General features: G+C 55.8%; 3 protein-coding genes across 3 annotated transcripts; all 3 read right to left on the reverse strand.

The window, feature by feature from the left end:
* Window positions 1-471: 471 nt before the first annotated feature.
* On the reverse strand, window positions 472-1,500 carry LSCM1_06662 (uncharacterized protein; the record flags this gene model as incomplete). The annotated part of the gene is made up of 1 exon (XM_067324074.1): window positions 472-1,500. One exon carries the CDS (start codon window positions 1,498-1,500, stop codon window positions 472-474), a length of 1,029 nt encoding a protein of 342 aa, XP_067179421.1.
* A 2,657-nt stretch (window positions 1,501-4,157) lies between these two features.
* Window positions 4,158-4,601, reverse strand: LSCM1_06663 (uncharacterized protein; the record flags this gene model as incomplete). The annotated part of the gene is made up of 1 exon (XM_067324075.1): window positions 4,158-4,601. The coding sequence occupies one exon, from the start codon at window positions 4,599-4,601 to the stop codon at window positions 4,158-4,160; it is 444 nt and encodes a 147-aa protein (XP_067179422.1).
* A 12,191-nt stretch (window positions 4,602-16,792) lies between these two features.
* LSCM1_06664 (uncharacterized protein) lies at window positions 16,793-17,818 on the reverse strand (the record flags this gene model as incomplete). The annotated part of the gene is made up of 1 exon (XM_067324076.1): window positions 16,793-17,818. One exon carries the CDS (start codon window positions 17,816-17,818, stop codon window positions 16,793-16,795), a length of 1,026 nt encoding a protein of 341 aa, XP_067179423.1.
* Window positions 17,819-24,772: the final 6,954 nt, after the last annotated feature.

Raw genomic sequence — 24,772 nt, forward strand, 5'->3', positions numbered from 1 at the left:
TCTCGGCCTGGATCAAGGTGCCCCACACTAGAGGGGGCGGTAGGGGTAGGCTGACATACGCTCGGGCCTCGCTGGGACCCCATTTATTCCACGGGTGGTGGGTGGGCACCGTCGTAGTGGCCTTGGAAGCCGCGACATGGAATAATGGCCGCCAGTAATAGTAACGCTACGCACTATGACCGCTCTACCGACCTTCAGCTCCGTAAGCGTCTCACCCACTCCTCAGCAAAGACAGTGCGTCATTGGCAACGCTACGGTAGCTGTTTTCCGCCCCCACAGAGAGCAGAGCCTGAGGCCCTGATGCCACGCACAGCGGTGGCCCCGAGCTCTTCGAGAAGTCACATACGTTGCTGCTACACGAGTCGAGACGGCGGAGCGAGCCAGAGCCAACTACATGTGCATAGCCGGCGGCGCTGCAAGCACAACCCTAAAGCAGCGCACTAGGAAGAAGGCGTTGCAGAAATTCTCCTACTAGTGGCTCTTGGAGGTGCGCGCCGAGGTGCGTAGGCGCACCGTGACGGTGATGCCGCTGTCTAAAGCACATATCGTCGTTGGTGCCGCAGCCCTTTCGCAAGTACTTCCTGGCAGCGCCTCGAAATCAGCACCTGACACATTCACACGCAGCATGCGCGGCAATCTCCGCTCCTCCGCCACGTTAGCGCAGCGAGTTATGTGGTTCGCTGGAATAGCCCGCACACTCCCAAGGCTGAGCGGTATCGACGGAACACAGGAAATGCGGAGACTCGTGTTCCCGGATGCATTCCTGCCACTTACACTCTCCTCGACGGCAAAATGCATCGTATCCTCCAAGCGAGGCACCCTTGACGAGTACGCGTCAGTACGTGAGCCTTTCGAGAGACTCTTCTGTACATACTGGGCGTTACGCAACCTGCGTGGTGTCCGAACTTTCTGGGTGTAGTCCTCTGACAGCTTGCCCATCAGCGGGATGCCGCGGCACTGGGGAAAGGCGCAGGTGTTGTGCACCGCGCGCAGGGCGGCCTCCGCCGCGCCGAAGTTCTCAAACGTGATGAATGCAATGCGGCGGCGCTCCGTCGAGTCGGCCAGCGGCGCCGTGTCGTTGTGCATCGTCACCCTCACCACCGAGCCGTGGCTGCTCACCAGATCCACAAGGTCCCCCTCCGTCGCCTCCAGCGGCACGTTGCGCAGGAACAGCTTGTTCATCCTCAGCCGGTCACTCCCAGCCGGCGTGCCGTCGTGCTGCTGCTTCGCCCACTGCACAGACACCGTCTTGCCGAACAGCGGCATGCCGTGGGCGTCGCGCAGCGCACGCACCGCCTCCTCATGCGCCTCGTAGCGCACAAATGCCGTCCCAAGGCTCTGCCCGCTGTGGATGTCGCGCATCACCATCGACGAGGTGATGTTGCCGAACACAGAGAAGATCTCGCGCAGACGGTTGTCGTCCACCTCGCGCGGCAGGTAGCGGATGAAGAGGTTCGTGCTGCTCGGCGTGTAGTATGGCGCCGTGGTGGGCAAGTTCATCGCTGGGCGTTACGCTCTCGTGGGGCCAGCGGCGAAGGATGATGTGGACGCTTCAAAAGACAAAGATGAGAGCTTCAGCGGCGGCGCAAGGAGAAGTGTGAAGACCCAATGAGCAGCGAAGGGGGCCGCTGCCAACAAAAAAAAAGTTGTGTAGGAGCGAGCAGCAGCGCGGCAAACGAAGGGGAGGAGGGAGGTGGCACAACGCACAGGAGCAGAAAGGTGAAGGGAGCATACAAAGAACGCATGCAGGCAGGCACGTGCGCAGACGCAAAGGTGAAGGCCAGCAGTAGTCGAGGAAAAGAGAGGATGGGGAGGGGGGAAAGAGTCACCTGAGGAGGGAAACGTTTGAGCTTCACAAAGGCGAACGGATTCTGCAAAGAAGGTGAGAGCAGAGGTGCTGAAGGCTGCGGCCCGCTCACTCCTGCGCATCCACTGCTCAGGTGCGGTGTCGGTAGTGACGGCGTTGATCCGCAGAAAGAGCGGCGGGTTGGCGTGAAGGGAGCGATTGTGCGAGGGAACGTATGCGTCTCCGGCAAGTTCTGTCCGCCAATGGGGCAAAGGAGCGGAAGAAGAGGGGGAGAGAGAGGTGAGGATGACCGGTGGGCTCGCGTTCCTTGCCAAGGCGCCCTCAGCAAACATCACCCGTAGCGGCGCATGCCCTTTTTTTGAGTGGAGTACCGGAAGCGGCAGAGACGAAGTCAGGAAGGCGTCTGTGCCTTCGCTCAGAGGGCCTGCAACGATCCCTCTCTGCGACAGCGCGCAAGAATAGCAAAAAAAAAGACGTATAGCGCAGGCCAGTGACAAACATTCCGCACAGAGGGCGTTTCGTATCGCAACTGGTGATGCCCTCTTAGCGCATCAAAGTTGTTATCGCAGTCGTCTTGATTTTTCGAATTCCCACCGCGGAAGGTCCGCTGCATCTGCCGATCGTGTCCCCTATCCAGGGCAAGGCTGTCGCTCAGTACCTCCGTAAGGATGCGCCCAACACCGAAAACGTCTGCAGCATGGCAGTTTGCAATGATGCGCACATATGGCCGGGGTCGCCTTAGCTGAAGGAGAGAGCCTCAGCGCCAGGCACAGGCACAGGCTAAAAGGGCACAGATGACTTCAGCGAGCTCGAAAGAACCACGACAGCAATCGTCGCTTCAGATGCCCCCCGATGCGCTTCGAACTCTTCAAATCCCCCACGTGATCGCCCACGCCGTTGATGAACGAGAGTGGATGTGACGCTGCACGTTCCTCACACCCGTTCAGAGCGGCCTTCACGCCACTGTCGACAGCAAACGGACGCCCACAACATCACGCAATCGTCCTCTGCTGCACCGCGGCCCCACAGTCGCGCCGCCTAGAGCCAGCCGCCATGCCGTCGAATCGTGCCCTGCGTCGGCCACGCTCCTCCCGCTCTCCGCCGCCCTCTCCCTCGGGCGGGCGCGTGCCGCGCCACCGACGCTGGACGCACACCCGGGCGGGCGGCACGCCCTCATCCAAGCGGGCCCCCACCAGCGCCCTCCTCCAGGGGGGCGGACGCGGTGGCGGCTGTTGCGCCATTCGCAGGATGTGTTTCGGGCGCGCAGCGGGTCGGCTCGAGGAGGGAGCGGGCCAGTTCCACGTCACGACCCCCACAGACCCCGCACCCCCGCCCGCGCGCCGTGCTTCGCCCTCCGTGCGTGCGAGCCGCTGCACCTCCCCATCTGGGGTGCAGCCGCTCACACGGCGGGGCTCTGCGGGACTCGACGAGACGATGCGCGGCACACTCGCCACGCTCCAGGCGTCTGTGCAGCGGCAGCCCGCCCATTCGGGCGCAGCGGATGCCGTCTGCAGTGCGCGCGTGCACCTTCGGGATCCCCCGTACCGATCGCGCACCGCCCCTGCTCCTCCAGGCCAGCGTGGCTGTCGGCATGTAGGGGTGGGAGGGGGAGGGCAGCAATAGATAGCGTGAGGCAAACGTTACGAGAACGAAAAACAAAAAGAATTGAGATCGTCAGATTAAGGTGTTCATGTTTGGAAAGATGGGTGCAATGTTTGGTGTGTGTAGGGAGGGAGGGGCTGCAAATTATGAAAGCTATTTTCACACACGCACACGCACCCTTTCAACGGGTGCGCAGCGACACGAACGGCGTGCACTAAAACGAAGACAAAAAGCAAAGGACTACGCATGTGATGAGAGGAGGGAGGGGGAGGGCGGAGAATCGGGGCGATCGATACGCGCTGCGCAAACGTTCGCGCACACATAGAAGCGCGCATTCGCGGATGGAGCAAGAGACGAGAGTGAGGGAGCAGCTTGGGCAATACGATGCAGGCGCACAGAGAAGTAATCGAGATGGAGTGTAGCCAAAGAGACAAGAAAAAAAAGAGGTGTCTCACCAAAAAAGGGGTGTCCTCCACGTGTCCCACCTACGCGCTGAGAGAGAAAGATGAGCGTGAGCATGCGCGGCTGAGCAGACACATGCACGTACATAAGTGCGGCGCTAAGAAGCACCGCCGCCTCTCTCCTCTCATTGCGCTATCTCCAGCCCTCTCTCCTCCACAAAGTCTGAGCACCTTCGCGGCACTCTTTGCACCCCGGCGGTGGGCTACGACCCCTCGCTGCATGGCAGATATCGCCGTAGCGCCGTCCATTGTTCAATCTTGCTGACAAGCTAAGTATACACTGGGAATTACACGAGGATCTGCCAGCCACGAACCCCGCAACTTGATAGCGAGGCAAAATAGTCTCGAACTACACCTTTTCCCGTGAAAAACGACTGGGAAAGCAAACATCGCCTCTGCAACAGCAGCGCACGCACCGCCTCCTCATGCGCCTCGTAGCGCACAAATGCCGTCCCAAGGCTCTGCCCACTGTGGATGTCGCGCATCACCATCGACGAAGTGATGTTGCCGAACACAGAGAAGATCTCGCGCAGACGGTTGTCGTCCACCTCGCGCGGCAGGTAGCGGATGAAGAGGTTCGTGCTGCTCGGCGTGAAGGTGAAGGGGACCTTGATGGAATTGCAGGGGGCAGAGAGGACTGGCCCTATACGCGGGTATCCGTGTGTGCATGCATGCGGGTCGATGACGTTAAGAGCACAGCTGAAGGGGAACAAGGCGGTGAAGTCGCGCATTAGCGCATGAGGAGCATGGCCGAGTCAATGAGAGCGTCGGATAGGGAGGGAGTGGAAGACAGAGAACGTGAATAGGCGGCGGGAAGAGTAAGGACGCAAACGGGTACGAAGGCACCGTGAGAAGAGTAGGCTCGATCGCGACACGCATGGGCTGAATGTCCCGAAGAGAGCGAAGTGTCGCATCGGCGCTGCAGTAGCACACGGAGCCCCATCCTACGTGAAAACGCTCGTCCCTTCTGTCGATGGGGCGAGACTAGATCGCTGGCGCAGACGGATGGGGATTTCACGAATGCGCTCCCCACTACCGACTCGCCCCACCATCACGTGGAAGGTCCCTCTCTGCCCTTCTTCAGGGGTGCTCAGTGTTGCACGCCAAACAGGACGTTCTACACCCGGTGCACGGACCGACTCCCATGCTCTGGTAGCCCGCTGGTCCCCCCAGGAGAGGAGGTGACGGCACCTCTAGACCAAAGCGCCAGCAAGACCGAGCGATGCGCTGTCGTCGGGTAGGTGTCGTCGGAGCCACAGGTGAGTCTGCTGCAGACGTTGTCATCACCAATTCCCACGACAGTTTGTTTGTTTGTTTTTGGGGGGGAGAGCTTTCCTATTGAATGCTTTTGTTGTTCTTGAAGCGATCCTCGACATGCTGCAGCGCAGCCCACGTCTCGCCCCTCGCACCCGAACCGTTCCTGAGAAGGAAAATCCTTCCGCTCTGTGGTATGGCGACCGACACACCCAAGAGGGAGGGAGCCCTCCCACACACACACACAAGAGCGATATCCTTACGCGCATCCTCATCAAGGTCGTGGCCTTCACTCTCTCTCGCGCCCTCTGCGTGTGTGTGGTTGTCGCCGAGATCTCTGGCACGCCCCTCACTTGGGCACATTGCCGAGGAAAGTGAAAGCCGCGTCACCTACAAAAAGAAAAAAGAACCCCTCAACAGAGAGAGAGACCGGCGAGGACACACACACAGAGCAGTACGACGGGCCAGAGACACGGATTGCTCCGTGTCCCAACACAAGCGAGCATACAGGTAGAGCTGCGCTCGTCTGTGTGCATACCAGCAGAGGCCACGCACTAGATATGGGGAGTACACAAGTGAAGCATGCGTCTCTAGAAGCATACAAGAGGCGAGGGAGCACGCGAGTGCGCCACTGGCAAAAATAAAAACGAGCGAGGTGAGGGCAAGGTGGGGATAGACGAAGGGGAGGGGGGCGGGCAGAGAGGGGAGGATGCGACACATGATGTCCACGGAGGGGGGAGGAGAGGAATACACTAACATGGCATCTGTAGAGAACACTTTTTAACCTCTTTTTTCCGTTGTGCTTTCCTGTTGTTTTTGCTGTTTTTATTTCGCTTTGCGCTTCTCGGCTGGCGTCAGGGAGGGGACGGAGAGAGAGTGCGGGAGAGCAGCAGCCAACCGAGAAGGCAAGCGTAAGAAAAACACGCTGGGCAGAGAGGTGCGCACCGCGCACCTGAAACTCAAAAAATCGCTGACTCGCTACACTCATGCCACCAAAAAAAAAACAGATGCGCTGCTTCCTCACCTTTCGCCTCTGCTCTTCACAGAAATACGTGGTGTTGTTCCGGCATGTTCCGCTGCTGTTTACGGCCTCTAGCCATTACAACTGCACTGGCACTCACCATCCCGATAAAGGAGGATGCGTTGCTTTTGGTAAAGGGAGCGGTGTTTCCTCGCGCGCACGCGCGGCTTTCGGGTGAGCGAAGGTTTGCGATGTACGGGCGGTGCGAGATAGAGAGAAGTAACCGCATTTCTGTGCAGCTGAGCCCGCCGGTATTTCGCTCGGTGCGCAGATCTGTGACAGCGTCTCGATGGTGCCTGAGCCTTCGTCGATTCGTCGGGGGCGGAGAGAGAGAAAAAGAACGGGAAAAGGGCGAAAAAAAGATGGAAGAGATGGCGGCTGCCCGGCATTGCAGTCCCCACCCAATGTGCAGGTGTAAAGGGCCGCGCCACCGCTACAGCATAGGCAAACGACACTCAAGAAAAGGAAAGAGTGGCTTGATGGGAAAAAAAAAGAAGATGCAGAGGCGAGCGGGAAGAGAGGAGAGGCAAGTTCCCCACAGAAGGGGGTGCGCTGCCACCTCCAGCACCCGACCGGCCCGCATGCAGCGACTCTTACGCCAAGAAAAACAGCACCGAAAAAAAGGCCCATCATTCACGCGCGTACACTTGCATGCACACTTTCCCGACGGTCTCGCGGACGTGCTCTGGCCCTTCCCTCGACCAGCAAGAGATCGTGCGCAAACGTACTCATGCAAGATACGCCACAGGATTAAAGATGAGCGACGAAAATAACACCACCTCATAATCAGACACAGGAACGTGGAGGAGAGCAAGTGCCGCGGCCACCGATAGGCGGCTGCACACAAAGGAACGACAAGCACTATACAAAAACAAAGCGGGCACAAGCGAGGTGGTTGAAAGAGGCCTCGGGTGAGTGAGGTGTGCCCTTAGACAGGCAGGGGGAGGGGAGGAGGCGAGAGAAAACTAAGGAGTCAAGTCCATCCGCACCAAAACAAGAAGGCAAGAAGGGGGAGAAAGCTCGGGTCGCGAGAAAAAGAGAGCGAGACACGAATGGTGGGGGGAAAGTGCGAGCGGAAGGGCGCTCAGGACGGCGTCAACCTGTGCAGAGGAGGAAGAGAGATAAGGGAAAAGGTACGGCACGCGAGCACACGCACACACACGTAAAGGGAAGAGCAAGCGATGCAACTCAGCAGCACTGAGACAAACACACAGATAGATATATGTGCATGTGTGTGTGTGGAGGTGCATGCGCGGGCACTTGACTCATCCCGCACGCAGTACATCGATACGATGGGGGAAAGTAGAGGGGAGAGGGGAGAGGGGAGAGGGGAGAGGGGAGAGGGGAGAGGGGTCCAAACGTTCGCTATGCACGATGACTTTGCGGAGAAGACGCGCCGTTTAGGCGGCGCAGCGGTTTCATTACTGCGGTGAGCGCCTCGGTGAACAACCATTGCAGAGAGAGCGATGCCAAGACAGGAAGCATCAGCGCAGGCGACATCAACAAATCACACCACTCACGTAAGTACGAGGGCCCTGTGTGGTATACCGCACGCCCTCCACTTCGGCTGAATGCCTGAACACTGTCCAGAGAGCGAAAGACATAACGAAAAAGCCGCAATGCGATCAGCCAAGGTGTGTGTGTGTGTGTTGAAGACGGTTGCGTGGTGACATGCACAGAATGGCTTGCAAAAAAGGGGGAGGGCATGCAGGCGCTGCGACACAAATGCGCGCTAAACAAAAAGAGACGGGGAGATGCACAGGGGAGCACGCTTCAGTACTCACGAAAGGGGCTAAGCCTAATGCGTGTGGGTTCCAGATCACTCCAGGTCGTGCCACAATGCACTTTGGCCTTACCACGATCGGCCCGAAAAAAAATAGAGCACTAAATCGCATCAACACACTCAGGGGAGGCCTAAGAAGCACACTCCCAAGATGCGCTGAAGCAGAGGCGCGGCGGCGTTACATGGGCGCAGACATGCGTCCGCAGCGGCCACTTCACCGCCGCCGCCCTCCCCCTCTACCCCTTCCCACACGGGCAGAGAGAGGAAAATTGAAACGAAAAAAAAGCCTCCAAAAGTCATGACAACGGCTGTTGGAGAGGAGGAGGATGGGGAAAGATAATTCGATGCAGTGGTCGACACGATAAAGGCAAAGACACCCCCCCTCCCCCATACTTACACACACACACACATACGCCTCACGTGTGCATGCACATCCGCACATACGAATGTACACATCACTGAATCGCTGGAGAGGGAGGGGAGGGACAGCACAAGAAGAGCGCGCGCAATATGCTCTGCGAAACACAAAGCGGCAGCCGCACGATCTGACGGCGAAAGGTCCGTGGGAAAAGTCGCGTAAATGCAGTAAAAAAAACAACGAGAAGAAAAAAAGGAGGGCGCAGCGGCATAACTCACAAAAATAAATAAATAAACAGCGCATTATGTCAGCCCACTCTTCATAGAAAACAGACGGACAGCAGCATCGTGAGACACTGCGCAACGAGTGGAGCACATGGAACAGGAGAACAGCGTGGGGCACAGAGAAAGATTGCGGAACAGAGACATGGCGACGGAAATGCGAGAGACGCTCAGCTGTGCAAGCGCGCCCTCTCGAAATGGATGCGCGCAGTCGTGCGCTACTTGAGGTAGTCAGTGTAACGCACACGCCCAGAGAGGCCTACACTGCAATCATTGCTCGACCCGCTACAGCTCCACGCATGCATCCTCTGTTAGGCCCCAAAACGCCTTCAATGCAGGCACACCCGTCCCAGCATCACACACACACACACGCACAGAGAGATGAAGTAAGCAAAAAAAAAAGAGTGGCGCGGAGGACTGAAAGGAGAATACACGCATACGCACGCGCACGATCTACACATGGGCATACACCGTACGAAACGACCAAAAAAGGGGAAACATACGAGCAAAGGCCACTTGGGAACAAAGTGTTTTTAAAAGAGCGAGCTGCTGAGCCTCGTCTCTGCTGTGCGGCCCTCCTCCCTCCGTGAAGGGGAACCCCGTTCGTGAACTTGACTGGGCCCAAGGATACGAAGACTACAAGAGTGAAAGACACGCCCCGCTGCCCTTGATTGGAACGGCAGAATAACGCAACGAAAGAACGAAGGGGAACGAGCGCGTAATCTGAAGCCCCGCACATGCGCGCACACAGCGCCAAGAGAGAAAGGAAGAAGGAGGGGGAGGGGGGAAGTTGACACACACACGCACACAAAAGCAGCCGAACAGCAAAAAAAATGCACGACAAAGCCCTCTGCTTAAATACACTAACAGAGAGAGACAGACACGAACACGCGCCCGAAAAGGTCGAGTGAGGATGGTTTGAAAAAAAAAAGGAGAGCGTGAGAAGAGCAAAGGAGACGAAAGGCGAGTGTCCGTTTCAGGGCCGCTTTTCACCGATTGCGTATGCGACGCCATCCAGAGGGCACCGCGTGTGCGCACGCACAAGCACACACAAACAGCACTTTTACACACCTCGACACCGATTAGCGCGAATGCATTCTTGTCTGCTCTAACTGTCGTAGCTTTTCCTCCTACTTTCGATTTCTGCCCTTCTACGTGCAGTTTTAAAAAATCGCAGAACGTTTCCTGTCGCACGTTCGCTATCGTGGCACACATACAAAACACATGAAGACAGCAAAGGCAGCAAGCGTTCCCCGCTTCCGAAAAAAAAGTGAAAGACGTCGTGTTGCCTGCCCCGCTGACAACGGGAGCAGATCCACCCGCACGAGCGGCTGATCAGCGCATGCGCCTTCATGGAACCCCCCCCGCCGTTGCGCGTTCCTTCAGGTGCCAGAGTTTTCATGTGTAACTAAGGACATAAAACTATCACACCGGCTAACACGCGCATGCACTTTGAGTATGCTACGGTCACGCCAGCGGTCCCCTTAAACGCCACGTGCGCGTCTCCAAAGAAGCGTTCACCCAGACGCAGAGCCCAGCAGGCTGAGCAAAAACAAAATGCGGCGACTTCAACGAGTGCAGTAAGAACCATTGCACGCACCCGCGTGCACAGTAAAATCGTACCGGACTCTCTCCCGACGGACCCTCACCCACTTTCGTCGACAGCAAACGGACGCCCACAACATCACGCAATCGTCCTCTGCTGCACCGCGGCCCCACAGTCGCGCCGCCTAGAGCCAGCCGCCATGCCGTCGAATCGTGCCCTGCGTCGGCCACGCTCCTCCCGCTCTCCGCCGCCCTCTCCCTCGGGCGGGCGCGTGCCGCGCCACCGACGCTGGACGCACACCCGGGCGGGCGGCACGCCCTCATCCAAGCGGGCCCCCACCAGCGCCCTCCTCCAGGGGGGCGGACGCGGTGGCGGCTGTTGCGCCATTCGCAGGATGTGTTTCGGGCGCGCAGCGGGTCGGCTCGAGGAGGGAGCGGGCCAGTTCCACGTCACGACCCCCACAGACCCCGCACCCCCGCCCGCGCGCCGTGCTTCGCCCTCCGTGCGTGCGAGCCGCTGCACCTCCCCATCTGGGGTGCAGCCGCTCACACGGCGGGGCTCTGCGGGACTCGACGAGACGATGCGCGGCACACTCGCCACGCTCCAGGCGTCTGTGCAGCGGCAGCCCGCCCATTCGGGCGCAGCGGATGCCGTCTGCAGTGCGCGCGTGCACCTTCGGGATCCCCCGTACCGATCGCGCACCGCCCCTGCTCCTCCAGGCCAGCGTGGCTGTCGGCATGTAGGGGTGGGAGGGGGAGGGCCACTATGCCTTCTACCGATACCGGCGCACCACTGGTAGGCAGCCGTTAGCCGGGCGGCGACGGGAGCCGTGCACAGGCATGTGCCAGCGCGCAGCTTGTCGTCCAGAAGCGGCATCCGGGAGGGGTGAGCCACGGGAGACAGCGATAGCTGCCCAATGAGGGGAGCCGGCGCAGCGCGATGGAGGTGCACGCAATCCGCTCGCGGCGTGAGAAGCGGTGTACCCTGACCGTCGAGCGGCCCGTGGATTCCATGTGGCACACGGAGCGCAGCAGCGGGTCTGGTGCCTTCATGTTGAAGCAGGGCGGGGGGTCAGAGGCACTGGCGATGTGGGGGCGGGGGTGCAGCAGTCCCCGCGAACGAGGGTGCGCCACTCCGCCTTAGGAGATCGCTCAGCGCACGGTTGGAGGAGGGCTGAAAGAGCGGAAAGGCGCCTGTGAAAGTGTGACAAGGGATTGTAGGAACACCTCAGGGCAAACTGAAAAATTGAAAAACTGAAAGCAGTACAGACAGCGGAGCTGAAAGGGAGAAAAATTAAAGAATGAAAAGGGCAAGGAGAAAACAAAAGGCGAGCGACTGCTGTCTGTTGCCGTTGCAGCTGCTTCTGCGTGGCGCATACGGTACATCGAAGCCTGGTCAGCACATTAGAACAAACAACACGGGAAGAACGGGAAGATATCGCATTGCTGTTGTCGAGGGGTCTGCAGCTGCGCGCACTGATTGCTCATGGGCTGTCGACATTCACCTTCTTTTCTGCTGTCGGCTTTTCATGGCCCCTCCCTCCCCTGGGCAGTGCAGCTATCTGCTCAAAGGTCCCGCAGCGAATGGTGCACCAATGCGTTCATGTGTGAAAAGCTGTTCAGGCGTGTGCCTGCGTGGGTATGTGTCCAAGAACAAGCGGGGGAAGTGGGGAAGGGAAGGAAGCAGCGAAAAAAAAGAGCTCAAAGACGAACCAACGGCAAAAAGAGAAGTGAACTCGGCGCGGGTGTACACCGGTGAGCGAAAGAGAATGCGCATTACGGTACGAGTGTAAGCAGGCGCGTTCAAAAAGAGAAAGGAGAGAGGAATAGCACGTGGTGCGCGACATCAACCGTGCCAGTGGGAGTCGGATCACGAAGAAAGGGAGCCGGAAAAAGAGAAGGGGTTCATCGTGTCGGCAGGGATGCATGCATACATGAAGGCGCACGCATCTACATGCGTTAGCCGTCAGCTGAAGCAGCGAACGAGGAAAAGAAAACATCAGAAGCCAACAAAAAAAAAAAACGTATTAAAAGGCGCAGTGAGGCTCCCGGCGAAACAGTATGGCCGGCAATCGCGCGAGCAACGCCGGACCGGAAAAGGACGCTCTTCTACACTTCTCTGATATCTTCCTGCGGAGCGACGCGCTGCAATTGGAAAAGTGGGCCCTTCCTTTGCGCTCTTTCGCGACTTTTTTTTTTGCGGTCCCTCTGCCATCTTGACTGCGCCGCACACTCCACCAGACTTCTGTAATCGTTCGCAGCAGAGAGGAAAAAAAAAAGATGCGTGTAACGGCTGGCAGGACAGGCGGTACTTTTGGCGGAAGGCAAAGGTGAGAGAAGCGGCCGTAACTTCAAGAAAGCGAGCGGAAAGGCAAAAACACGCGAGGGAAAGGTTGGGAGAGGCAGAGCAAGAGGAAAAGGTCAGAGCACAGCAGAACGTGCTCTGCGCCTGACAAGTAGCCGAAGGCAGTGATTCATTCAACGCAAACGATCGCAAATAAGAGCTTGAGCGAAGAGACGGCAGAGAGAGGTAAAGAGATAAGAATTCGGGCATTACTCATTGGATCCGTCCGGCGTAATACGTGAGAAGGATGACAGATATATACAGTGCGTGTGTGTGTGTATGTCAAAAACGGGAAGGAGTCGCGTACGAAGTTGCAATGGAAGGACATCGTTCTGTATCCCACACGATGGCTTCCCCTTTACGAGGAGGAAGAGAAGAGGCTGTTGGGAAGGATCAGAGGAGATGCTCGCGCGTTTTTTTGTTTCGGTGCAGTTACACCAGCTTGTCCTCCATTCACCCACTTGGACGCCGCCAGTGGCCGATACTCGCTCGCTACTAGAACCCCCGTCGGCACCCCAACCAGTAATCACCTGCTACACCTTCACTCTGGCGACCCCATGCACGGCGGTACCTCCATTGCTTCTTCTGCTGGTGTAGCAATCCTCCTGTGACGCATCGCCACCACAACAACCCCTCCTTGTACCAATACTCGCGACAAAAGATAAAGCGCAAAGAGAGCAGCGAGGAGGAAGAGGCTTTGTGAAAGCGGAGAGGCGCATAAGCAGCAGAGAAGTCGAAAAGACCGTTCAACGGCTCGAGCACAAGGCGCTCTGCAATAAACGTGAGCAAGCAGGACGCGGAACACTGTCGGCGATTGGGCAGGGGTGGCGGAGGCGGAAGACAAAAATGAGAGAGCAACACCACGAAGAAAAGTGAGGGCCCCGACTGTCACTCGTGGTTCCCCCTCTCGCTCGCGGAGAGCATTTTGTTCTTCACTGCAGCAGCATACAGTAGTGCGCTGGTTGTTGTGCGCACGCTTTTTCTTCCGTCCCTCTTCTTGGGAAGAGGGGGCCACCCCCCCTCACCCACGAGCGGAGGCGTTCGTCCGCTCTCTCTTTCTACACGGCAGCGATGGCATGGGCAAACAGTGGCGCTTGTAGCTGCCAAGGAGCAAGGAGGGCAAGTTTGAGAGAGAGCAGGTGATACAGCCACGGCGAAAGGAGAGAGCGAACACTCAGGTGAATAAGCGGATTAAAGAAAAGCATAAGGTCAGTACGCGTCGGATGAGGGAGGGCGCGTGCCGAGAAGCGCAAAGGTGAACAATTAAGAAAAGGCGGAAAGGCGCAGCTGCATGATCGTGCGAGTGCTGTGATGCGCACACCTCGGGCACGCACACTTGCACACACACAACACACACGAGACACGTCTGTCCCACCCCCTGTGCAGCGGTGCACGTTACGTCCGTCACAGACCCGAGAGGAGAGAAAAATGAGCTGATTTGGTCAAGGAAAGAGAAAGGAAGGGGAGGGGGAAGGGGATGTTGGCGAGCCAAGTGCGGCTAAGAGAATTGGACGCACACAATGGCGAGGAGAGAGCAACCAGGAAGAGCAAAAAGAAAGAGAGAGGAACGACGACCACCGTACACCGCCGTGCGCCTGCATACACTGCGATGAACATGAAAACGAACGCGGGAGAACAGATCGGCGGGTGGTACAGCCCCACCGACACGCAAATCCACGAACAGGGACCGAAGGAAAGGAGCACAGGGAAAACAGAGACAGAGAGAGACGCGCCAAACGTTCCGACAAAAAAAAGAGGAGGAAAGATGGGGCCACAGAAGGTAGAGCAACAGAAACAATGTGGAAACGTACTCACGCACACCCGCGGAAATTCGGAAGACAAAAGCGATCGATGCATCGATCAAATTATACACGCAACGGAAAGCAAAAAAACGCTTACAATCGAAAGAGCAGTGATCCTGTGCGCGATGGGCATGCCGCGGCCTCGCGCACTTCTGTCAACGAAACGACGAGACGGAAAGCCCCCCCGCACATCTTCTTTATTTGTTGGTTCGAGTCGAAGGCTCTGTCCTTCGCTTGCGCTCCACTGAGAGAGAAGCATTCTGGATGCGGGGCGTGTACAGCAGTAAGAGAAGGTGCTAATCAGCATAGCAGTACCAAAACGAAAAAAAAGACGAGTAGAAGCGGTAAAGAAGAGGGAGTCGGCGAGGAAGAGAGCTGTCAAGCGAAGCGATGTGTAACCGAAGAGATGAGAGGAATTACACAGCAAAATGAAAAGTACACACACACACAAGAGGGTGAAAAAGGGATCACTAAGCAAGAGTATCCCAATTGAGGGATACAGTGTGCAAGCGTTACCAAATGAATAAAGAAAAAGAACCTCTGCCAAAAAGAAAGCATATTTATATATGTGAGTGTGTGTGTGTGTGCGGGTTCATCTGCAGAGAGTCCGATTCCAAGTCGCGCGGACGCCGATGCCTCTTCCTTCACCCCTCCAAGTGTGCGTGTGTCTGTGTGCGTGTGCGTGTGTATCTCTTGTCTGCTCCCTTTGAGTAGATGGCGAGAGGGGTGTGTGCCTTGTTCGTCCTTATACATACATCTATTCCGTGCTCTTCTTGTGGTCCACATGTCGATTTATGTGGCCTACAACACGTGCTCACACACACACACGCCGGAAGAAGTCGGAGTACATCGCGGCGCACGGGTGTGCATATACGCAAAAGATGGCCAAAAAAAGAGCCGTGGAAACCAAAAAGAATTGAAAAAACTATTTGAAAAAAGTCGGTATGAATCGTTGCCTCCGAGTGTCTTACCGAAATGTCAGGGCCTGAAGAGATCTTTTTTCCTCCTGCGATGCACGCGCCCACAGACGCACACAAAAGAGTGAGAGGAAGGGGGAGAGGGCAGAGACAGAGCAGCATACGCGCGGAGAGGCTTAAGGGAGCCATAAAAGATATCTTGTACCTGCCTCGTCGAATGCGCACTCGCGATCGTCACAGCTTTCATATATGTCTACTTTCCGAAGTCGGTGTCCCACGCCTCTGCAGGAGGAGAGCTTCGCTGCCCCATACCGGCAGCACCAAGAAGCAGAGAGGCGAGTGCGCTCTCTTGCAGCGGCAGCAGATGAGCACAAACAGCAGAGCTGAAAAATGAAAACGCTTACGTCGAACAACAGAGACGGAAAAAAGGGGGAAAACGAGGAGGTTACGAAATCAGCCTCGCAATGAATTTCTCCACCATTTTTTACTTCGTTCTTAAAATGGCCCTCTCATGCCCTTTGTGCGCGTAGGTGTCGTGTGTGCTGTGGGTGCATCCCATCGATTCCACTTCTGATCACGTTGTGACTGCTCTCCCCGTGCGCCATTGCGCTTGGGTGTGGCTGTCTTTGGTCACAGCTCAAAAAGGCTTTTCGTTTCACCTCCTTGTGCTCCTTTTTTTTGCCTTGTCTCCCCCCTCTGCGACTGCCTCCACGCAAAACGGCGCCGTAACAGCGAGCAGCGCGACTCGTTGGAGGAAAAGTCACGGAGAGAGAGGGGGGGAAAGCGGCGAGCAGGACAGCACTTCCGCGTTACTCGTGGATGCGCATGCGTGCTTTCGTGCCTGCATGTGCCATCAGCGTGCCTTTCCCTGCCAGTGCTAATTAGTGCTTTTTTTCGCTTGCCCTCGTCGTACCCCGTGCGTGGTGAGGTGGACTTCACCTCGCCCGAGAACGGTTCGCCAAATACGTTTTTACCGCATTACATCGACGTCAGAGCGAAAAGAGAGAGGAGGAGGACGGGGGGAGGGGGAAGGGGGTCAGAGGAGACGAAGAGAGACCCCACACTAAGAAGAAAACAATGCAAAAAAGGGGACACGAGTGAAGAGAGGGGACAGCGCAGACGCGCACAAATGAAAATGTCGGCGACATCGCACACTTCCGTTTTTCTCTTCTTTTCCGTTTACATACATCAAAGCCATCACGAAGACCGATCAGTCAAAGAAAAGAGCACGCGAAGGCGCCGACCAGTACACACACATATATATATATATGTATATATCCGCACATGAGGAAAAAAAAACCCACGCAGGCAACCCCCAAGGCCCCCGCCTGGCGCTCAGTACGGCTGCTGCTGGAGTAGGCCGGAACGACCCGCGAGAGCCGCCGTGCGGTTTGGATGCTCTCCCCTTCCTTGGGGAAACAATGACACCGCTTTCAAAGAGGCGCCGTGGGAGGCGAAAAGGATAATAATAAAAAAGAGAACGCAGCGGCACACCCGTTGGGCCGCGTCGTGTTCCCGCACTCCAGCACATCGTCCTGGGCCTCTTCCTATCCTTTACGATCGTGCGCCTGCCAGTGGAGCAGCACCGTACGCTCAGGCAACGGGCCCCCCCATCGCCTACCCGGAGTTGCTCCTTGGGTCGATCAGCGATGCCGCGTAGGGGTTGTGGCGAAAGACCTTTGGCGACGATAGAGCAGGCGCGCGAAGACTTGATAGACGAAAAGCCGGCGAGTAGCGTGCCATCGCCTCCTGTTCAGCGATGGCGCCGTCTGTGTTAGAAACGCCCGAGGCGACGGCTGACGGCGAGAAGAGTAGGTCATCCGCGGCGGAGTCGGAGAGGTGCACGCTGCTCGCGGGTGTTGGGGAGCAGGCACCAGTGACGAACTTTGGTGTAAAGCTGCAGAACGCACAGTCCAACATGGGAGGCACACGTGTGTGGTTCGTGAAAGGAATGGCTGGGACATAGTTGGGAGCGAAGTTCTGGCAGCTGCTGTTGCTGCTGCTGTTGTCACTTCCAGCGTTCTTTGCCTTATAGTCCTCCGATAGCTTTCCCATTAGAGGGATTCCACCGCAGGTGGGAAACGGGCAGGTGTTATGGACGCCGCGCAGCGCAGCCTCAGCTGCCCCCTCGTCCGCAAACACGATGAAGGCGATGCGGCGCGCCGGCGAGTTACGTACGGTCGGGATCTTGTCGTTGTGTAGCGTGGCCTGCGTCACCTTGCCGTACACGCGAACCAGCTCAACCAGCTCAGCCTCCGTAACCTCCAGCGGCACGTTGCGCAGGAACAGCTTGTTCATCTTCAGCCGGTCCTGTCCAGCTGGCGTATCGTCATGCTGCCGTTTCGCCCATATTACGTTGACAGCCTTTCCACCGAGCTTCTTACCATCACACTCGCGCAGCGCACGAGTCGCGTCGGCGTTGCTGGCGAAGCGCACAAAGCCGAAGCCACGGCTTTCGCCAGTGAAGATGTCGCGCATCACCATCGACGAGGCGATATCGCCAAAGGGTTCGAAGAAGCTGCGGAGTTGCTTGTCATCAACGCCGTGATCAAGAAAGCGGACCAGCAGGTTCAGCTTGCTTTCGGCGTTGGCGGCAGCCGATGGGCGGCCACGGCTGTATGCCCCGTTATTTCTGTAGCTCATCCCTTTCTTTTCTTTGGGTAAAAAAAACGAATATGACCCCTCTCTCTGGCACAAGAGGCCGCTTCTCTCTGCGTCCTGTGTCACAGCGAGTGCGAGCGGCTGCGTTTGCCTTCTTGTGGCTATTCGGGAGTGTTGCGTGCGCCCTCCTCAGGAAAGCAGCCAGCAACACGCTCTGAAAGAGCAATGCAGGCAATGGGGCTGAAGACAAACGTTTCTTTGTGGGTGAAGAGGCTGTTGGAGGGGAGGGCAGAGAGGAAAGGAAGCAAAAAAAGAGGAGCCCGCGAACGGAGCGAGTGCGCAATGGAATAGACGTCAAAGACGTTTTCGACGCACTTCCGCCAAGACTGAAAGAAGAGGCAAGCAAGAGAAACAAAGTGAGAGAGAAAATATCGAAAAAGAGAGTCATAAATATATATGGAAAAAAAGTGAGGCGATCTCAGCACCCTTCGCCCAACTAACACAAGCACGCGCAAGCTCGTCGTTCGCCCCAAGCCTCACTGACGCGCGAAAGCAGTGATGCGCGCGCGCCTAGGGAAGAGAGGAAGAGAGAGAGAGGTGAGACTTAGCAGGCAAACACGTTAGCAAAGCAGCAAGTGAGTGGGAGAGGAAGGAGAAGAGACGTACAGCGAGAGAGCGAAAAAAAAGAATGCGAATCGAAAAGGCACACGCCCAAGAAAGAGATCCACACAGACACCAATAGGGACGGACGGCAGGGCGACACGCCGAAAAGGATGGATGAGAAAACGGTGTGCCACAGAGAAGGAAAAAGGCAAGCAGCAAGCAGAGCTAACCACCGACAGAGAGAGAGAGCTCGTTGTGTTGAAGAGAAATCTAGCAAGAGCTTAATACGTGAGAGCAACGTGCAAAGCAAGCGAAACGCAGAGGACGGAGAAAAAAGTCGTGGAGAGGGCGTTACAGAGATGCCGTGTAAATGATTAAAAAGAAATGCCTTTGAGAATCGGACGAAGCCGAAGGCAGTGAGCCCCGAACTGTGAAACACTGAGAGACTTCAACGAACACTCGCGATCGCAAAAGGGATCGCAGAAAGATGTGACGAAGTACGAAAGAGAGAAGGGAAAGAGACCCTTACCCGAAACCCGAAGAAACCAAGACACAATTACACCAACGATAAAAGGGACAGATCGTAATCGGGAAACCGCCAGCGAGAGATCGGCAGGTCGAGGCAGAATAACGGAAAGCAAAAAAACGATTCACCTTCGAGAGAAAGGTGCTAAAAAGGAGCGAAGAGAACACACTGAGGCGTGTTGCGTCGTGGAGGCCGAATGGGGGGGAAAGGGGAGTGAGAGAGGGTGAGAGAGGGCGAATGTTCAAAAACGGAAAAACGAGGGGAGAAAATGGAGATGAGTGGGCAGCGCAAAAGGAGAATAACGAAAAAAAAGAATGAATGAAAAGAGCTCAAAGAGAGCGGCGGTGAGCGCCGAAGAAAGAACTCTGCGTTTCTATCTTCTGTGTGCCCGTGCGTGCGTGCGCGCGTGCGTCGCTCCGTCTGCTGACAATGCCGAGCTACTGAACTTTCTTCCTGGTGCCAGCACGAGCGAACACGCGTCAGCCAACAAGGAGAGGAGAGGGCGTCGTCGATAGGTCCGGTGAATGGCCGTCGGCCCTTGAATGCGTTGTCTACCACCGTCGTAGACGGACGTTCTAATGGACAAAATGAAAATCCCTGAGGACCAGCGCGCCTGCACACAACCTCACTGTCCGCTTCCCTTTACGAAGAAGAAAGGAGGAAGAGGTTGCGGAGTGCGGCTCTGCTGTTCTCTCCCCGTCTGTGTGGGGGTCTGCTACCACAGCCGCCCAATACGTCTCGGCTCGGGTATGTTGTTCGCCTTCGCTGCCCTTAGCTGAGGCTCCCTCCTGTCGCGAGCTGTCACAAGAAACAGGTGCGAGCGTGGGAATAAGATGGGGGAGCGCTGCCTTTCTCCACCGTTGTTTGCTTTTTTGTGGGCGCAACCGCTGACGGCCAATACGGTGGAGCAGCAGAGGAGAAAAAGCGACGATAGGGGAAGTGATAACACACCAGGCGCGTCTCCTGAGCTCAGTAACGACTGAAATAGAGTTTAAAAAAAGCGAGCAGTGAGATGAGCTCCTGCGTGAACTCAAAACGCGGCACGACGAGCAGTGAAGAGAAAAAAAACCGGAACGGGGAGAAGAAGAGATGAGCGACGCGGAGCGACGTAAATGTAACCGGAGAGAAAGAGTGGGGCACCCAGAAAAATGAAAATCAAAAAATAACAGTGTGAGGGAAAGGGAGAGAGAGGGGGTTAAAAGGGAAAAAGACGGGCGCGAAAGGAAAGGGTAGAGATGAAGTATATATAGTGTATATATATATATATTTATACTGCTCCTTGTACGCCGATGTACAGAAAGAGCGAGACGTATTTCTATTGGTGAAGGGACGAGGACGGATGTAAGAGGGCTAAGCGCACACAGAGAAAGAGAAAAAGAAAGACGACGACACTGTTAGGAGTGAGGGGAAGGCAGAGAGGGAGAGGAGGCGTCGAAAGGCAGAAAGGGGCAAGTCGAGACAGTAACCAGAGCGGAAGGAGGAGACAAGGGAGTGGGTGATGGTGACACAAGATGGGTGGATATAGACTTGAGAAGGCGCTCACAAAATAAATTTAAAAGGTGTGGGATTGTTCGTTGGTGCTATTGTTGAAAGGTAAGAGTGTCAGAAGCAGCCTCAGTTAACAACCTGCCAGTGCTGAGACTCAGCAGATATATATATTAATGCACACACAGAAAAAAAAGCAGAGGTGAGGGAGAGGAAGTGGGCACGTGTGACCAACGAAGGAAAGGTAATCGATATAAGATTGCGTCGAGAGGGATGGAAGGAAGAGGTAGGGAGCAGGGGGGGTGGCCGGCAAAGAGCTGGGAGGGTGAGAGAACAGAGGGAGCGAAGGAAGACGGGAGGACGAGCCGAACGGCCCAACAGCGTGAAAAAGCGAGGAAGCAAGAGGTAAAGAAACGAAATGGTATAGAGAAGGAGTGGACGGGGTAGGAGAAGACCTGACCTGCGCACAAGAGACACACCTTAGCGTATATAAAGAATTGCGTATAGGCCAAGAGGGCAAAAGGATTAGCCACGGATGATCGTGACGATAAACGGGGAAAGGCGAGAAGAAAAGAAACACAGGTGGCTGACGCGAAGGCTGATGCGGTAGTTCAAAGAAAAGGTTTGGAGGTGAGAGCGAATCGAAACCTGTATGCGTATAAATACGTGTATAAAGTATTATTAGCAGTATGTGTGTATATACGCGTATATATATATATGTCTGTTTGTACAGATGGGCTGTGAAAGATACGCGCCCCAAGTTGGGGGGGAGAAGTGAGCGAGAGGGAGAGGGAGAGAGCCGCTGACAGCACACACGCACACGGCGACAAAAAGAAAAAACAGTTGATATATATACATATATCGAGAAAAAAGGTATATAAGAATACGTTTCTGCACGTGGGCTATCGTGGTGTGTTTTCGTCGCCTTTTTTCTTCCCCTCTCGATCGCTCTCTTTCTTCTCGTGCTCGGTCCTTTTCAGAGTCCCCTGATGAGCCGAAAGGGAGGGAAGGGCGGAAGATTGCCGTCAGCTGCTCGCCTATTAGCGGCTGTTCCCCACGCGGTGAAGGAAAGAAGGGAGGAGGAGGTCGAAAAAAATGGGCGAAAGAAAGCAAGGCCACTCGCCACGCCAGGAAGACGAGATAATGTGGTAAGGGAAGGAGTGGATGTGGGAAGGCGAAACGAGGTAGGCAGGAAGAGGGGGGGAGTAGTAAAACTGCCGTGGAAACAGAACGAAAAGGATGCCAAAGGTACGCCCCCCTCCTCGCCGTTTTAGACAGAATGGCCTGAAAAGCAGTGAAGACGCAGCACCGAATACGTCAGGAGGCGAACTGTGGTGTGGTGGGAAAACTGAATGGGGCGCCAGCGGCGACAGAGCAACCACAGGAGAGGGGGAGGGGGAGGGGGAGAGAGCAAAATAAGGGCGAATGGCCCACAGGCACTAGTCGGATGGGGAAGCAGGAGTGCAAAGAATATCCTGAAAAATACGACCAGGAAAAAAAGCGGAGTGGAAAAGGGGGAGGACTGAATAGGAGTGGTGCCGCTGCAAAACCGCCACCAATCCGGAAAGACGAAGAGAGACGGAGAGCAAACAGCAAAGGCGCCCCTCCAATAAATAAAAAGCAGAAGAAGAGGGCGACAAGATAGAGATCGTGCAGAGAAGAGAGTGCTCCAAGGGGACACTGGCAGGCAGCAACGCAGGGAGGGAGGGCAGAAGAAGAAAAACCTTTCGAGTACAGGAGCGCACGGCAGCACAAGAGAGAGAGATAACAAACGCAAAACAAAAACGAAAACAGCGCAGCAGTTCGCGAAAAGAGAGTAAGAAAGGAAAACGGAAAAGAATAAAACGTACAGAAGGGGAGGAAAGCCAAGAGAGGGAACAGACGTTGGCACTGACACAGCGCGGCAGCGTAAAGCGAGAGCGTTAAGAGAAAAATGCAGTGAATGTGGGGTGAGGGTGAGAGAGACCAGAACGAAAAAGTCAAGAGAAGACGCGCGCACGCCGGAGAGCAAAAAAGGGCAGACGGGAGAGAGGCAACGGGTGGAGAAAAGGGGGGTGCGTGAGCTCGAATGCCGTCGTTATTTCCTTCCTGTTGCCGAGTTCTGGTTCGCTTTCTTCCTCTCTTTTTTTTATGATGATGTGGCTTCTCAGCTGTGTGCTCCCTCACATGCTTTCAGTGTGCTTCACACAGTCCACACCACTCACAGAGGGGAAAAAGCCTTTAGAAGGGTCGACGCAGAACAGGCGAGGAGTGACGAAAGCACCACACGAGTCCCGTGAGGTGGCGGAAACGCCGCACAAGAATGGGTTCTTTCCTCGTTTGCGCTCGTGGCGTTGGCTCTTTTCACCCTTGCGACGAACCCGCTGGCTCACCCGAACCTCTCGACTTCACCCCTTCACTCTTGTTGCTGAGTTATATATATATATATATTGCGCCAAGCAACTCCTTTTTTGGTGGTGCGCTGTGTGACGGCCTCAGCTTGGGTGTGAACCGGCAAAACAGCACCGAGCTTTCAACCTTCTCCTCTTCGTGACAGTGGTCCGTATTACCCCTCCCACTACCACCCCGCCTCAATCGGACTTTTTTTCCTTTTTGCTGTTCCCTCTTACCCTGACGAGTTCAAGATAAAAAGAGAGAGAGTGGCAGTGCTTCCCTGATGTTTTCTTTTTCTGGCGGGCTCCTTCGCTTCGCTCCGATTCGTTTAGGTGTGTTTTTTTCTCTCTCTGCCCCACCCGTCTCGGTTCCTCCGCAGCACTCCTTTTCGTTCTCTTTTGTGGCTCGGGTGTGTACGATTTTTGTGTGTTCTCTTTTTCTGGTCGTCCTTTTTCTCTTGTTGGCTGTTATGTTTGATGCTCCGTACCGGTGTGTCCTTTCGCACTCCCGTCGTTTCTCTGTCGGCTTTACTTTTTTACTTTCCCTCCTGAGAGCACTCACTGGCATATAAATATATACATATATATATATATATGGGCGGGTGTGTGTGCTCACAAGCCGAGCAAAAGGGCGAGAGAAGAAATTTTCTCCCGGTCCTTTTTTCAATGCAGCCTTGACCAGATCCTTTTCCTCCCTCCTTCTGTTTTCCGTTCTTCTCCTTACACAGTGCAGCAGTTGAACTATATATATATATATATGTGCGTGTGGGTGGGTGGGTGTGACTGAGTGTGTTCTTGCGCGCCGTCTTGGTCGGCGTTGTTGATCGGCCTAGCGGGACCTTCTTCGCCCGTTTTTCGATCAAGCCACACCAGGAGAGGGGGCAGAGAATCGTACCCAATGACGCCGGTGTGTCTGCTGCTGCTCTTACCTTTTCCGCTGCCCCCGTTGGAATACTTCGTTCCTGTTTGTGCCGTGCCTGTGGCTGTTATTGTTGCGCCGGTAGGTGCCCTCTGTGTACCCGTCGCTGTGCAGAGTACGTCTGCCTTTCGCTATATACACAAGGGGGTGAGAGCTAAAGCCACTAAGCGTCACAAATGTGGTTTAGGGTACCCTTAAGCACAACCAAGCCCCTGCCGTTCCACCTGAGATGCGGCGACTGCGTGCAGTTGATGCTTCTTTTTCCGTGAGACCTGCTACCTGATTCTCTTAGCGTTGTGTGGTAGAAAAAGAGGGGAGCCGATGCGTCCTGCAAGGTTTGATATGTGATAATGTACGCAAAAAAAGGGGGCGTTCGAAAAAAGGGGGTGGTAAAGTGAAGTACATGCCATTGTGTCGTATCCGCGAGGTCTGCATGGCGCTGGCATCGGCTTAACAGCCTCTAGGTCATCGGCTCTACCCCACGACCGCCAGTCGCCTCTGAAGGCGCTCGCTCGATTTGTGGGCAGCGACACACGCTGGAGACCAGGCATAAGAAGCGCGCTCCGGTACCGAACACAGGTTGTATCTTTTCCGTAGATCGGAGAGAGCGTTATCGAGTCGGCTAGGGATGCTCCAGTGAGAAACCTCCAGAGGCCTGAGCAAGTTTCGATTGGCTGGTCATTGAATGGGGATCCGCCGCCCGCCGCTTCACCTCCGCCTCCACCCCCCTCCTGCCCTTCCCCAATCACCTCTTCACCAGAAGCTCACTTACTCATGCTGGGGAAATACACTCACAAATCGGCGGGCGGGAACGCCTCTTGTGCTGCTCGAGGCCGATTAGTACGGCCACGAGAGGGGAAGCACTCCACAGCAATGGAAACCCAAACATAAAGCGCCGCCTGAGCGACTACGACGAAAAGCGAAAATGCCCAAAGGGGGAGGAAACGAGCCACGGAAAAAAATGTTTAATGGATGTCAGTGACGCCGCAACAGTGGGCCGATGGGGAAATAGATCAAAACGAGAGAGAGCGAGAGAGAGCGAGACGCGTACACAGATAAGAGTGAAGGATTTCAGCGCACCGCCTGAAACG

This window comes from Leishmania martiniquensis, chromosome 18 (assembly GCF_017916325.1).
Source record: "Leishmania martiniquensis isolate LSCM1 chromosome 18, whole genome shotgun sequence".
Lineage (NCBI taxonomy): Eukaryota > Euglenozoa > Kinetoplastea > Trypanosomatida > Trypanosomatidae > Leishmania > Leishmania martiniquensis.